Source organism: Oncorhynchus nerka, linkage group LG20, assembly GCF_034236695.1.
Source record: "Oncorhynchus nerka isolate Pitt River linkage group LG20, Oner_Uvic_2.0, whole genome shotgun sequence".
NCBI lineage: Eukaryota > Metazoa > Chordata > Actinopteri > Salmoniformes > Salmonidae > Oncorhynchus > Oncorhynchus nerka.
The window spans coordinates 49682580-49699048 of NC_088415.1; the positions used below are offsets into that span (position 1 = coordinate 49682580).

General features: G+C 38.9%; 1 protein-coding gene across 1 annotated transcript in view; it reads left to right on the top strand.

Moving 5' to 3' along the window:
- LOC115120562 (histone-lysine N-methyltransferase PRDM16-like) overlaps nucleotides 1–16469 on the top strand; it is a 329075-nt gene that overhangs the window by 239512 nt on the left and 73094 nt on the right. The window contains exons 3-5 of the mRNA XM_065006067.1: nucleotides 9210–9312; nucleotides 12441–12648; nucleotides 13117–13264. Of these exons, the coding sequence (XP_064862139.1) occupies nucleotides 9210–9312; nucleotides 12441–12648; nucleotides 13117–13264 (459 nt within the window). The remainder of the gene's footprint in view (nucleotides 1–9209; nucleotides 9313–12440; nucleotides 12649–13116; nucleotides 13265–16469) is intronic.

Here is a 16469-nt window from a genome sequence, read left to right on the forward strand (position 1 = left end):
ACAAGAACAAATATTTTTACGATCGTCAATATTGACCAAAGTTTGAATGAATGAAAGTGATTTTGTTAAATATATTTATTGTGAAATGACAGTTGTGTTTGAGTGTGTGAGAGTATGTGCGTGCAAGCATGTGGCCGTGAGTGTTTGTGTGTGTGTCGTCCTTTAGTGAGGATGAGGCTGCACAGATAGGGGAGGGGGCTTCCTTCCTCTTTAGACCTCAGCCATTCAGAGAGCCCATTGATTGATCTCTGAACCTCACAGCCCTCATTTCTCAAGATGCTCTTAAGCCGTTTGTCAAAACAGCATCAAGTACGTAGAGTATGTGTGAGCTCTTCGTGGCGAGTAGAGCAGAAGTAGCTGGTAGGACTGCACGCCACGGAGAGCTCACACATACTCTCTCTCTCTCAAATCATTCTAAATCAGGATGCAGGTTCCTCACCTGAAGGTTAAGCAAATGAAGGAAGCCAGATAGGCAGTAAGCCGTCGTGTGTGTTTGTTGGAGAGAGGGACAGAGCCTCAGCTTGTTTGGGAGCATCCCAGTCCTAATACATTTCCACCTACGAAATCCAAGGTCACATAGAATTACGGGAGGCCTGTTTCCCTATAACCAAAAATAGTAAAAAGCAGAGATATATCCTAGGTCTCGTTTGTCAAGGTGTTTATTTCACTCACATTGTAATAGTAAAAAGCAGAGATATATCCTAGGTCTCGTTTGTCAAGGTGTTTATTTCACTCAAATTGTAATAGTAAAAAGCAGAGATATATCCTAGGTCTCGTTTGTCAAGGTGTTTATTTCACTCACATTGTAATAGTAAAAAGCAGAGATATATCCTAGGTCTCGTTTGTCAAGGTGTTTATTTCACTCACATTGTAATAGTAAAAAGCAGAGATATATCCTAGGTCTCGTTTGTCAAGGTGTTTATTTCACTCACATTGTAATAGTAAAAAGCAGAGATATATCCTAGGTCTCGTTTGTCAAGGTGTTTATTTCACTCACATTGTAATAGTAAAAAGCAGAGATATATCCTAGGTCTCGTTTGTCAAGGTGTTTATTTCACTCACATTGTAATAGTAAACGCAGAGATATATCCTAGGTCTCGTTTGTCAAGGTGTTTATTTCACTCACATTGTAATAGTAAAAAGCAGAGATATATCCTAGGTCTCGTTTGTCAAGGTGTTTATTTCACTCACATTGTAATAGTAAAAAGCAGAGATATATCCTAGGTCTCGTTTGTCAAGGTGTTTATTTCACTCACATTGTAATAGTAAAAAGCAGAGATATATCCTAGGTCTCGTTTGTCAACGTGTTTATTTCACTCACATTGTGGATAGTAAAAAGCAAAGATATATCCTAGGTGTCGTTTGTCAACGTGTTTATTTCACTCACATTGTAATAGTAAAAAGCAGAGATATATCCTAGGTCTCGTTTGTCAAGGTGTTTATTTCACTCACATTGTAATAGTAAAAAGCAGAGATATATCCTAGGTCTCGTTTGTCAAGGTGTTTATTTCACTCACATTGTAATAGTAAAAAGCAGAGATATATCCTAGGTCTCGTTTGTCAAGGTGTTTATTTCACTCACATTGTAATAGTAAAAAGCAGAGATATATCCTAGGTCTCGTTTGTCAAGGTGTTTATTTCACTCACATTGTAATAGTAAAAAGCAGAGATATATCCTAGGTCTCGTTTGTCAAGGTGTTTATTTCACTCACATTGTAATAGTAAAATATCCTAGGTCTCGTTTGTCAAGGTGTTTATTTCACTCACATTGTAATAGTAAAAAGCAGAGATATATCCTAGGTCTCGTTTGTCAAGGTGTTTATTTCACTCACGTTGTAATAGTAAAAGCAGAATGATATCCTAGGTCTCGTTTGTCAAGGTGATATATCCTAGGTCTCGTTTGTCAAGGTGTTTATTTCACTCACATTGTAATAGTAAAAAGCAGAGATATATCCTAGGTCTCGTTTGTCAAGGTGTTTATTTCACTCACATTGTAATAGTAAAAAGCAGAGATATATCCTAGGTCTCGTTTGTCAAAGGTGTTTATTTCACTCACATTGTAATAGTAAAAAGCAGAGATATATCCTAGGTCTCGTTTGTCAAGGTGTTTATTTCACTCACATTGTAATAGTAAAAAAAAGCAGAGATATATCCTAGGTCTCGTTTGTCAAGGTGTTTATTTCACTCACATTGTAATAGTAAAAAGCAGAGATATATCCTAGGTCTCGTTTGTCAAGGTGTTTATTTCACTCACATTGTAATAGTAAAAAGCAGAGATATATCCTAGGTCTCGTTTGTCAAGGTGTTTATTTCACTCACATTGTAATAGTAAAAGCAGAGATATATCCTAGGTCTCGTTTGTCAAGGTGTTTATTTCCACATTGTAATAGTAAAAAGCAGAGATATATCCTAGGTCTCGTTTGTCAAGGTGTTTATTTCACTCACATTGTAATAGTAAAAAGCAGAGATATATCCTAGGTCTCGTTTGTCAAGGTGTTTATTTCACTCACATTGTAATAGTAAAAAGCAGAGATATATCCTAGGTCTCGTTTGTCAAGGTGTTTATTTCACTCACATTGTAATAGTAAAAAGCAGAGATATATCCTAGGTCTCGTTTGTCAAGGTGTTTATTTCACTCACATTGTAATAGTAAAAAGCAGAGATATATCCTAGGTCTCGTTTGTCATTTCACTCACATTGTTTAAAAAGCAGAGATTTCACTCACATTGTAATAGTAAAAAGCAGAGATATATCCTAGGTCTCGTTTGTCAAGGTGTTTATTTCACTCACATTGTAATAGTAAAAAGCAGAGATATATCCTAGGTCTCGTTTGTCAAGGTGTTTATTTCACTCACTCAGAGATATATCATTGTAATAGTAAAAAAAAGCAGAGATATATCCTAGGTCTCGTTTTGTCAAGGTGTTTATTTCACTCACATTGTAATAGTAAAAAGCAGAGATATATCCTAGGTCTCGTTTGTCAAGGTGTTTATTTCACTCACATTGTAATAGTAAAAAGCAGAGATATATCCTAGGTCTCGTTTGTCAAGGTGTTTATTTCACTCACATTGTAATAGTAAAAAGTCCTAGGTCTCGTTTGTCAACGTGTTTATTTCACTCACATTGTAATAGTAAAAAGCAGAGATATATCCTAGGTGTCGTTTGTCAAGGTGTTTATTTCACTCACATTGTAATAGTAAAAAGCAGAGATATATCCTAGGTCTCGTTTGTCAAGGTGTTTATTTCACTCACATTGTAATAGTAAAAAGCAGAGATATATCCTAGGTCTCGTTTGTCAAGGTGTTTATTTCACTCACATTGTGGATAGTAAAAAGCAGAGATATATCCTAGGTCTCGTTTGTCAAGGTGTTTATTTCACTCACATTGTAATAGTAAAAAGCAGAGATATATCCTAGGTCTCGTTTGTCAAGGTGTTTATTTCACTCACATTGTAATAGTAAAAAGCAGAGATATATCCTAGGTCTCGTTTGTCAAGGTGTTTATTTCACTCACATTGTAATAGTAAAAAGCAGAGATATATCCTAGGTCTCGTTTGTCAAGGTGTTTATTTCACTCACATTGTAATAGTAAAAAGCAGAGATATATCCTAGGTCTCGTTTGTCAAGGTGTTTATTTCACTCACATTGTAATAGTAAAAAGCAGAGATATATCCTAGGTCTCGTTTGTCAAGGTGTTTATTTCACTCACATTGTAATAGTAAAAAGCAGAGATATATCCTAGGTCTCGTTTGTCAAGGTGTTTATTTCACTCACATTGTAATAGTAAAAAGCAGCAGAGATATATCCTAGGTCTCGTTTGTCAAGGTGTTTATTTCACTCACATTGTAATAGTAAAAAGCAGAGATATATCCTAGGTCTCGTTTGTCAAGGTGTTTATTTCACTCACATTGTAATAGTAAAAAGCAGAGATATATCCTAGGTCTCGTTTGTCAAGGTGTTTATTTCACTCACATTGTAATAGTAAAAAGCAGAGATATATCCTAGGTCTCGTTTGTCAAGGTGTTTATTTCACTCACATTGTAATAGTAAAAAGCAGAGATATATCCTAGGTCTCGTTTGTCAAGGTGTTTATTTCACTCACATTGTAATAGTAAAAAGCAGAGATATATCCTAGGTCTCGTTTGTCAAGGTGTTTATTTCACTCACATTGTAATAGTAAAAAGCAGAGATATATCCTAGGTCTCGTTTGTCAACGTGTTTATTTCACTCACATTGTAATAGTAAAAAGCAGAGATATATCCTAGGTCTCGTTTGTCAAGGTGTTTATTTCACTCACATTGTAATAGTAAAAAGCAGAGATATATCCTAGGTCTCGTTTGTCAAGGTGTTTATTTCACTCACATTGTAATAGTAAAAAGCAGAGATATATCCTAGGTCTCGTTTGTCAAGGTGTTTATTTCACTCACATTGTAATAGTAAAAAGCAGAGATATATCCTTTGTCAAGGTCTCGTTTGTCAAGGTGTTTATTTCACTCACATTGTAATAGTAAAAAGCAGAGATATATCCTAGGTCTCGTTTGTCAAGGTGTTTATTTCACTCACATTGTAATAGTAAAAAGCAGAGATATATCCTAGGTCTCGTTTGTCAAGGTGTTTATTTCACTCACATTGTAATAGTAAAAAGCAGAGATATATCCTAGGTCTCGTTTGTCAAGGTGTTTATTTCACTCACATTGTAATAGTAAAAAGCAGAGATATATCCTAGGTCTCGTTTGTCAAGGTGTTTATTTCACTCACATTGTAATAGTAAAAAGCAGAGATATATCCTAGGTCTCGTTTGTCAAGGTGTTTATTTCACTCACATTGTAATAGTAAAAAGCAGAGATATATCCTAGGTCTCGTTTGTCAAGGTGTTTATTTCACTCACATTGTAATAGTAAAAAGCAGAGATATATCCTAGGTCTCGTTTGTCAAGGTGTTTATTTCACTCACATTGTAATAGTAAAAAGCAGAGATATATCCTAGGTCTCGTTTGTCAAGGTGTTTATTTCACTCACATTGTAATAGTAAAAAGCAGAGATATATCCTAGGTCTCGTTTGTCAAGGTGTTTATTTCACTCACATTGTAATAGTAAAAAGCAGAGATATATCCTAGGTCTCGTTTGTCAAGGTGTTTATTTCACTCACATTGTAATAGTAAAAAGCAGAGATATATCCTAGGTCTCGTTTGTCAAGGTGTTTATTTCACTCACATTGTAATAGTAAAAAGCAGAGATATATCCTAGGTCTCGTTTGTCAAGGTGTTTATTTCACTCACATTGTAATAGTAAAAAGCAGAGATATATCCTAGGTCTCGTTTGTCAAGGTGTTTATTTCACTCACATTGTAATAGTAAAAAGCAGAGATATATCCTAGGTCTCGTTTGTCAAGGTGTTTATTTCACTCACATTGTAATAGTAAAAAAGCAGAGATATATCCTAGGTCTCGTTTGTCAAGGTGTTTATTTCACTCACATTGTAATAGTAAAAAGCAGAGATATATCCTAGGTCTCGTAATAGTAAAAAGCAGAGATATATCCTAGGTCTCGTTTGTCAAGGTGTTTATTTCACTCACATTGTAATAGTAAAAAGCAGAGATATATCCTAGGTCTCGTTTGTCAAGGTGTTTATTTCACTCACATTGTAATAGTAAAAAGCAGAGATATATCCTAGGTCTCGTTTGTCAAGGTGTTTATTTCACTCACATTGTAATAGTAAAAAGCAGAGATATATCCTAGGTCTCGTTTGTCAAGGTGTTTATTTCACTCACATTGTAATAGTAAAAAGCAGAGATATATCCTAGGTCTCGTTTGTCAAGGTGTTTATTTCACTCACATTGTAATAGTAAAAAGCAGAGATATATCCTAGGTCTCGTTTGTCAAGGTGTTTATTTCACTCACATTGTAATAGTAAAAAGCAGAGATATATCCTAGGTCTATATCCTAGTTTGTCAAGGTGTTTATTTCACTCACATTGTAATAGTAAAAAGCAGAGATATATCCTAGGTCTCGTTTGTCAAGGTGTTTATTTCACTCACATGTTTATTTCACTCACATTGTAATAGTAAAAAGCAGAGATATATCCTAGGTCTCGTTTGTCAAGGTGTTTATTTCACTCACATTGTAATAGTAAAAAGCAGAGATATATCCTAGGTCTCGTTTGTCAAGGTGTTTATTTCACTCACATTGTAATAGTAAAAAGCAGAGATATATCCTAGGTCTCGTTTGTCAAGGTGTTTATTTCACTCACATTGTAATAGTAAAAAGCAGAGATATATCCTAGGTCTCGTTTGTCAAGGTGTTTATTTCACTCACATTGTAATAGTAAAAAGCAGAGATATATCCTAGGTCTCGTTTGTCAAGGTGTTTATTTCACTCACATTGTTTATTTCACTCACATTTCACTCACATTGTGGATAGTAAAAAGCAGAGATATATCCTAGGTCTCGTTTGTCAAGGTGTTTATTTCACTCACATTGTGGATAGTAAAAAGCAGAGATATATCCTAGGTCTCGTTTGTCAAGGTGTTTATTTCACTCACATTGTAATAGTAAAAAGCAGATATATCCTAGGTCTCGTTTGTCAAGGTATTTATTTCACTCACATTGTGGATAGTAAAAAGCAGAGATATCCTAGGTCTCGTTTGTCAAGGTGTTTTTTCACTCACATTGTGGATAGTAAAAAAGATATATCCTAGGTCAAGGTGTTTATTTCACTCACATTGTAATAGTAAAAGGTTGATGCCAATTATTCTGAACATATCCAAATGTTTCATGCCCTTGTTTAAGTCTTTGGCACAAATACTCTTGCACAAACTGTTAAAAGCATGTGGTGAAAGATAACAAAGTAAAAACAGGCGTAGCAGCGACTTGTGTAAAGGCTGAACTAAAACCCATTGTTTGCTCTGCGTAGTTTGGAAAGCTATGACAACGTCAAGCCTCACGCACCTAGACTGGATATTTATCGCTCCATGTGTGTGTGTTTTTAAATCTAGTTGACTTAGATACATCATTTACATCATCATAGAGAGCAGAGATGGGGCTGTGGGGAGAGGTCTCTTTGGCAGATGAATAAATCCTTTGGTTTGGGATAAGAAGGGGAGGCGGAGTGACCTCATCATCAAAGACACGCTCACACAGACTATAGAGTGCCTGCTTCAGCTCCAACCAGGGAGGACACACCGCAGCCTGCTTGCCTGCCTGGCCACCTGTCTCCTCTCACTCCCCGGCCCTGGCTGGCTCCCCAGCCCCGGCCTCTCTCCTGTAATGATACTATGGGTTGTGTTGCCAACTCCATCCAGACAATACTACTGTTACAACGGGAAGCTCTAACAACCACGACTCTCCTTTCCAAACTCTACCACCACGTGGAGAACAGCAAGGTCAGAGATAAAGATGTCTGTCACGTAAAAGCCTATGCGTAAACAGATACTACCACTGATAATTATAAATATAATAGGTGTATTTTGTTTGAAAAATATGGCTTCTCTTCTAGGTGATTTTGAATATTTGGCCTAACTTCTAAGCCACCCCTCAACGCTCACAACATAGCATTGGACCGATAAAAGGATCACATGTTGCAAATAGCCTACATGTGTAAAAGGATTGGATGAAGTTACTACACTTTTACTATCTTGTGTGAATGTGTTACCTCTCATAGCCAACTATTCTGCTGTGTCTGTCTCTCTCTCTCTCTCTCTCTCTCTGTGTGTGTGTGTGTGTGAGTGTGTGAGTGTGTGAGTGTGTGTGTGTGTGTGTGTGTGTGTGTGTGTGTGTGTGTGTGTGTGTGTGTGTGTGTGTGTGTGTGTGTGTGTGTGTGTGTGTGTATGTAAGTTATTCAACCATGCTGGTCATTTATGAACATTTGAACATCTTGGCCACGTTCTGTTATAATCTCCACCCGGCACAGCCAGAAGAGGACTGGCCACCCCACATATGCTCTCTCTAATTCTCTCTTTCTTTCTCTCTCTCGGAGGACCTGAGCCCTAGGACCGTGCCCCAGGACATATAGCCTGGTTCCTCTCTAGGTTTCTTCCTAGGTTTTGGCCTTTCTAGGGAGTTTTTCCTAGCCACCGTGCTTTTACACCTGCATTGTTTGCTGTTTGGGGTTTTAGGCTGGGTTTCTGTACAGCACTTTGAGATATCAGCTGATGTACGAAGGGCTATATAAATTAATTTGATTTGATTTGATTTGATTTGCTGAGCGCCCCCATGCGTCCACACAGGACGCATTGAGGCTGGTTAATTTCAAATGTGTTGCCTATTTGTATATTGTTCATTGCTTGGTGTCTGTATAAAACTGTAGTTTACATGTTTCGCTCATAATTCAGCGACATTTGCTATTTAATTCAACATTATATTTTCAGTTGAAATCAGTTAAATGACAACATGTTGTGCTAAAAATTGGTGCATTTTATTCGGGCCTATTTAGCATTTTCTGGTGTTGCTCTTTCACTGTAAGCTAATAAATATATGTATTGCCACCTCTAACATGTTTCAGTCGCTCAGCATATACCCAGTGTGAGGCCTACATGTTTTAGAAATGTTTAGTTGGAAATGCGCACGGATATGCAACTACTGTAAAACAATGCACTCCAGGTGTGTGACATTTCATTTAATTGGCCTTTTATTTCAATCCTCAGGACGTGTACTTGAACTATAATTTCGTTTTTACCCCAAAGTATTCTTGTAACTGGCTCATTTAATTCAACATTTTCAAATGTCTGGCGCTTATTGTTACTTATCCAAAATGTTTATTGCCTCCTAGAATTAAAAGAAATGTATATACATAAATATTTCGATTTTTAGAAACAATAATAAATATTATGCATTGACTATCAAGTGTTTATATGATGAGCAATGGATGTAAAGTAGACTAGAAACCTAAATCCTACTTAAATTCATTTGTACGTCAAGCAAGCTAAATATGAAAACTAATTAGGCCCTAATTAGGGATTATTGTCAATGTAGACATTTTTGGTTATGCCTACTTTTATAATAGGCCTATAAATTGTTCTTCTTATTGTTGGTATTTTTCCAATGATTACAATAATAACAACATCGATATTGACATATGAATATAGATAATAGGCTAAGCCTAATAAATCGACGCCCATAAAGGTTCATGTATTCATTCATGACAAGCAGACTATAGCTTTTTGTTGACTACACTGTCCCTAACCGCTTTCTCTCCCTCTCTTTTCTATTTTACAGATTGATTATAAAGCTATTAGGGATATTGAAGTGGGGGAAGAGCTATTGGTGTATATGAAGGAAGGAATTTTCCCCGAGGGATCGATGGCACTAAACCTAGAAGGTAAGATTAATGCCATCATTAGCGCATATTTAAATTAACTCCAAAATAACATTTTGTTTTGGATCTTTTAATAATTATTTTAGATACAGATTTGGGGCAAAAATAATGACGTTTTGGATCTTTTTCCAAATTGACATCTATAAAAAGCTTATTTTGGGGAAAATATTTGGCCTAAAGATCTGTCTACATTCAATCAGACAATACATAGCCTAAGCTAACACCCGATCAATGACGAACTCAGTCCTCATCCATCCTCGAACAATTGTAAATCAAAATCAAATGTTATTTGTCACAAGTGTTTTGCAGATGTTATTGCGGGTGCAGCGAAAAGCTTGAGAATTGTGGGTCCGCTACTATCACTTAACAAATACCTCGTAGAACTAGATGTGACAGCGGTCAATAACCTCGGACATTTAGAGATGTAGAAAACATTATAGGCTTTCTCTATGAAGACCCGATGCAAGGAACATGATGCCATGGTCTATTTCTTGAAGTAGAACTGATGTTTTTTGGGAAGGATTAGACAGCTATTATGTTTGAAGTGAAGGATTTGATGTAGGATTTAACTTTGACCTACTTACCTCACCGTGCATCAGAAGGAATATAGGATATTATACTGAACCAAAATATCAACCCAACATGCAACAATTTCAAAGATTTTACTGAGTTACAGTTCATATCAGGAAGTACATTTAATTAAAATACTCCTCAGCACCCCTGATATTATGATATTTCATAGCTGCAATTTGAGCCTCCCTCAGATATTTTTGCCAAAGAACAGGAGAGAGGATGAAAGGGTAAGAAATAGATGTGCGCTAGAGTGTCTATAAAAGAAAGAGACAAACAGAAACAACATTGACACTTTACCAGTCTGTGAATTAGTGTCAACGGGAAAGGTAGACTGTGTGTGGGTGCGCAAGAGAAACGAGGGAGAGAGGGGGAAAGGAGAGGAAGAGCTTGGTGCTGCACAGCTCTCCTCGGCTGGTTTATCGGAGCTGGGACTTGGAGTGGGGCTTGAGGAGGCTCCAAGACTTCACCCATGCTCACAGATTAGTCACTAAACGGCACATAACTGTGTTCCCCTACCTCTCAAAGAGAGCTATTAGTCTCCCATTTATGTGCGCGTTCACACACCCTCCTCCCCATTCATGCTCGCTCTACTGCTGAGTGTTACTGGTCGATTCATTCAATAGATCATGGCGACAAAATGATTCTTTGCGCGCTGCGCTCCAAAACACTGTGCACGCTTCCCCTGGCATTGTAGGTCTCGAGTCTAATGTCTTCCAGCGGTGAAATCGATGGCTAGGTGCGGCTCTGACGAGTCCTCAAGTTTCAATTCCTCCTTGAAGTGTTTTTTTGATTTGACAAAGCCTCGTAGTCGGTGTAATAAAACAAGTAGGCTAATAAAGCCTCACAAGCGCGTCATAAGGCTGTTACTGGAAAGATGTCGCAGCCTTCAAAAGTGCCACATCCAAATATTCTGAGCGGTGAGGAGTTTTTAATCTTGGGAGGGAACAGTTCACACACAGTAAATTAGTTATATGGCTTTGGTGGGAGCTATGCATGTATAGCCTTTGAGATGGAAGTAATGGACAATTGAGACCAGGGGGTCATTTGTTCAAATCCATGTTTAGACAAAGTGCTGTTGCTACACTTCTCCCCTTTAAATGCATCTGGTTATTGCCAGCTGAATAAATGGCATACAGAATGAACTAGGTGAGCCATACACTCGAAGTAATTTTGAATCAACTTGAGTTGATAGTTCGGTCAAGTCAGGTCATGGCAATGCTGGGACAGGGTGGGTGCCAACGTAGCAGGCTCGGCTCCAGGATGACATGTCTGAGACGGGGCACAGCTAGTATTGCTTTAGAGCCTTAATAAAACAAGGTCCATTGGTCCTACTGCTGTTCAAATGTACAAAAATGGATCTGAAACGTTGCCGGACACATCAACAACCGTCGTTTTATAGAAGCCTAATAACACTAGGATATGCGCCCCACTACGACACAGGCCTACAACTGTATTTGAAATGCAGCCGTAGCAGCTGCGGTAGGTCTGCACATCATTTGTGCATACCACCACGCACAGATCAGCTCGACACTAGGCTATCAAAGACTCTTCCAGGCTTCATTGCTTAATTACACTCTAATAATTAGAACGATAGGCTACATATTGCTGTCGAATGTGTAACACTATTCAATGAGTGTAACCAATCCACCTTTTCTCCAGGTACGCACTATTTTCTAGTTGCAAACGCACATGCACACGCTATAGCAAGAGAGCAGGGAGGGAGAGAAGAGGAGGCGGTGTGTTGTTTTCATAGTATTGACATCACTTTTACAGTAATGCAAATGTAATGATACCAGACTGAACGTTTGCTTACTTCGTTTAGTAGGCTACACACGGTGTTGGTCATACTAGTGCTATATACAACATGTTGTTTTAGGCCTATCTGAAGTGCAGCCGTATACTGTACACAACTGTCATTTTGCGTGCAAGAAAGCACGCGATATTGAAGAAAAGCCCCATGAAGACTGGTAGCCCTAGATGCGCTCATTCAAATATCACATACCGTAATCATCTATTCAGGATCATGGACAGGTGGCTACCGTCAGTCAGTGCAATGAAACGATACTGTTATATGCGCTTCCAATTTCATTGTCCCTAAACCCATCACATAAGGCAAAGCTCTATATCTATCAATAGCATTTTTTAAAAATGTAATATTATATTTGTTTTGATTACCCAATGAGGCTAATTTGTAAAAGTGTTCCAAACGGCCAAATGTAGGGGAATGTTAAAGCTAAAAAGTTGTCCAGGAGTGACATAATTTTTGGCTACTAATTGCTTTTTGGCAGATTTCTATACTGTTTGCTCAATCTATAGGCCTGTTTAGTACCATGTAGTTATCCTGCTCAGCCTTTTACCCTTAGTGTGTGTGTGTGTGTGTGTGTGTGTGTGTGTATGTGTGTGTGTGTGTGTGTGTGTGTGTGTGTGTGTGTGTGTGTGTGTGTGTGTGTGTGTGTGTAGAGGGACCTTATCAAACCTACAGGCTACTCACAAGTGTGTGTTGTCTGTTTTTGCAAAAGACACATTTCTGAAAAATAAATAGTCAGATTGTACCACAGACAAACAGATGTACCGCTGTGAGGACTGTGACGAGCTGTTCACCTCGGCCCTGGAGCTGCAGCGGCACCAGAAGTGCTTTTGTTCCAGCGCCGGGTCCGTGTTCGACACTCTCAGCAACGAGGTCTTCAAGCAGGGCTGTGACCACAGCGACCACGAGTCTGTCCACGAGTGCAAGGACTGCGAGAAGATCTTCCCCGACGAGTACAGGTGCAGCGCGCACACACACACACACACACACACACACACACACACACACACAAGCATGCACACGCACACACATACACACGCACATAGGCGAGCACGCACGGACACACACAGTGGTACCATTACCTCTACACTAATGATTTGAAGAGTTTCATCATCCTGAATGACTGTGTGTCTGTGCTCCCTGTCCAGTCTGGACACACACAGTGGTACCATTACCTCTACACTAATGATTTGAAGAGTTTCATCATCCTGAATGACTGTGTGTCTGTGCTCCCTGTCCAGTCTGGACACACACAGTGGTACCATTACCTCTACACTAATGATTTGAAGAGTTTCATCATCCTGAATGACTGTGTGTCTGTGCTCCCTGTCCAGTCTGGACACACACAGTGGTACCATTACCTCTACACTAATGATTTGAAGAGTTTCATCATCCTGAATGACTGTGTGTCTGTGCTCCCTGTCCAGTCTGGGCCAACACATGATTGTGCACACAGAGGAGCGAGAGTACAAGTGTGACCAGTGTCCCAAGGCCTTCAACTGGAAGTCCAACCTCATCCGCCACCAGATGTCCCACGACAGCGGCAAGCAGTTCGAGTGTCAAAACTGCGATAAGGTACAGCACACCCGGCATGTAAGTTGTGCGCAGAAACACAGGCTTCTTTTGCTACCTTGGTGAATGCTGATCCTAGCCACAGTAGTGAATTGACTGGGGAGAAAATTCATTGTCTATGTACGTAGAAAATAGGATTTTAACCATATGATTATGTGATTAATTAAGTTAGTGTAACGCAACCATAAATGCAATTTAGTACCAACTTAATCATGTCAGTTCATGCTATGACTTGAAAATGTCATCACTTGCAGTTTATTCAGCTAACTGGTTGTCTGGCATTTAGTGCTGAGTGATTAGTGGTTTTTGAGGTCGGTTTGGTTCCGGTTTGATTGATTTGGTTTGAAAAAATTATTCCGGATTTCAGTTGAACTTTTTTTTTTTTAACATGAAATGCATTATAAAATAATGACATAACAATGAATTTAGAGCTTTTTAATAGAAATTCTAAGGCCAAAAATAGTGAACATTCAATAGCAGAAACATTTAAAATATTAGATTGCACCTGTTAGGTCCACATTGGGTAGACATCAATAGAAAATGGGAAATTACTATGAAATAATACAATATTTCAGTAGTTTCTATTTCATGACTTTATTAATTTACATTCCTTAAAGTCATCATCTCATCTCTGTTCAGGCTGTAGCAGTCAGCCAGTCAGTTATTTTCTGTTCTCCCTGTACTGCCCTCTTTAATGTGTATAAAACCATAACTTGACAGCCAGCCAAACTCCAATCAAGAACTGAACCAGAGTCAGGGAAAGGCTTTCCATAAACCTCCAGTTCTATAGTTGAAACGGTGTAAAACTGTAACAGTACAGAAACGTTTAATTATATAGCAGCTCAGACTTAACGGCTTAAAGTCGAACCGATGTTTCGTAGTCGCATAGTGAACAATACCTGACCATCACTGTACATAGAAAATGTACGCATCCTGCTTGAATATTGTTCTCAACAGGATTAGTATCTAAATAGCATGTAAGATAACTTAAGTGTGAAGTGAAATCACATGTAGAGAGAAGCTACCTGCAAAACAGAACTTAACAGGCAGGCTAGGCTAGCGAGGGAATAGATGTAATCGATTTACTTAAAATTCAGAACATAAACACAACATTATTGTGTTTACAGGCAGGGGCGCAACGTTGGTTTTAGAAGTGGGGGGGTATTTCTTTATTTGATTTTATCCATTCGGATAAACAGACCTACCCGACCGCTCAGAGCCGTCCGCATGGTCTTAAAGCACACTGTTGCCTCATTTTGCATCACATTCCAGTGATAAAACTGGGGGGGTGGGGGCAATTTCAGAATCTGGGGGGGGTATGTCTTGTTCTTCAAAGTGCACTGAACAAAAATATAAACGTAACATGGAACAATTTTTAAGATTTTACTGAGTTACTGTTCATATAAGGAAACCAGTTAATTTAAATAAATGAATTAGGCCCTAATCTATGGATTTCACATGACTGGGAATACAGATATGCATCTGTTGGTCACAGATACCTTTAAAAAGGTAGGGTGTGGATCAGAACCAGTCAGTATTTGGTGTTACCACCATTTGCCTCATGCAGCGCGATACATCTCCTTCCCATAGAGTTGATCAGGCTGTTGAATGTGGCCTGTGGAATGTTGTCCCACTCCTCTTAAATGGCTGTGTGAAGTTGCTGGATAGTGGCGGGAACTGGAACACGCTGTCGTACACGTCGATCCAGAGCATCCCAAACATGCTCAATGGGTGACATGTCTGGTGAGTATACAAGCCATGGAAGAACTGGGACATTTTCAGCTTCCAGGAATTGAGTGCAGATCCTTGCGACATGTGTTCATTGTCCGTAGCTTATGCCTGCCCATACAATAACCCTACTGCCACCATGGGGCACTCTGTTCACAACGTTGACATCAGCATACTGCTCGCCCACATGACGCCATATACACTGTCTGCCATCTGCCCGGGTACAGTTGAAACGGGGTTCATCCATGAAGAGGACAGTTTTTCATCGTGCCAGTGGTCATTGAAGGTGAGCATTTGCTCACTAAAGTCGGTTAAGATGCCGAACAGATCAAGACTCTGGTGAGGACAGTGAGCACACATATGAGCTTCCCTGAGACGGTTTCTGACAGTTTGTGAAGAAATTCTACAGTTCCCACAGTTTCATCAGTTGTCCGGGTGGATGGTCTCAGACGATCCCAAAGGTGAAGAATCCAGATGTGAAGGTCCTGGGCTGGTGGTCTGCGGTTGAACATACTGCCAAATTCCCCCAAAAGATGTCGGAGGCGGCTTATGGTAGAGGAATACACATTAAATTCTCTGGCAACAGCTCTGGTGGACATTCTTACAGTCAGCCTGCCAAGTGTATGCTCCCTAAAAACTTGAGACATCTGTGACATTGTATTTTGTGACAAAACTACACATTTTAGAGTGGCTTCTTGATATGCAACACCTGTCAGGTGGATGGATTACCTTGGCAAAGGAGAAATGCTCATTAACAGGGATGTAAACAAATTTGTGCACAAACGTTGAGAGAAATAAGCTTTTTGTGTGTATGGAACATTTCTGGGATCTTTTATTTCAACTCATGTAACATGGGACAAACACTTTATATGTTGCGTTTATATTTTTTTCAATGTAGATAAGGTATACTTTCACAAACTGTCTCTGTCCTTCTCGTCATTATGTTGTGGACATTCCTCTCTCGTGTTTTATGCAGTCTGTGTGTATCTAATTTAATGTTGATGGTGTAAATGTGTATCCGTCCAGAGATCTGTATATAATGGTGAGATGCTGATGTATTCGCCCTAAGAATAGGAGTCGTTGTCCAAAATAAGCCATAGAAACACATTGGGCTTATTTTGCACAGCTTTTGGCAAGAGTGAATCCTCTCACTTCACCTCTTCCTCTCTGACCCGCCTCTTTGTCTGAGCCAGAAAAAAATAGGCGCAATGAATTATGGTCATTGTAGTTAATTACCATGTTTCTGCGCTGAACTAGGTTCATTATTTGGCTTAATGAAAACTACAACTCCCTTCAGCCCAGCATCCCACATAAAGTTCTTGACTTGATTTCTCTCGTGAATTATTTGATTTCTCTATAGACAAGAAAACAAACTTAATGTAATTCAAGTAATTGAACTGACTTTGGTCAATTAGTAACCCCCAAAAATAAAACGTTGGTTAATTGCTCAGCACTACTGGCCATAGTTAGTTGTTGGTGA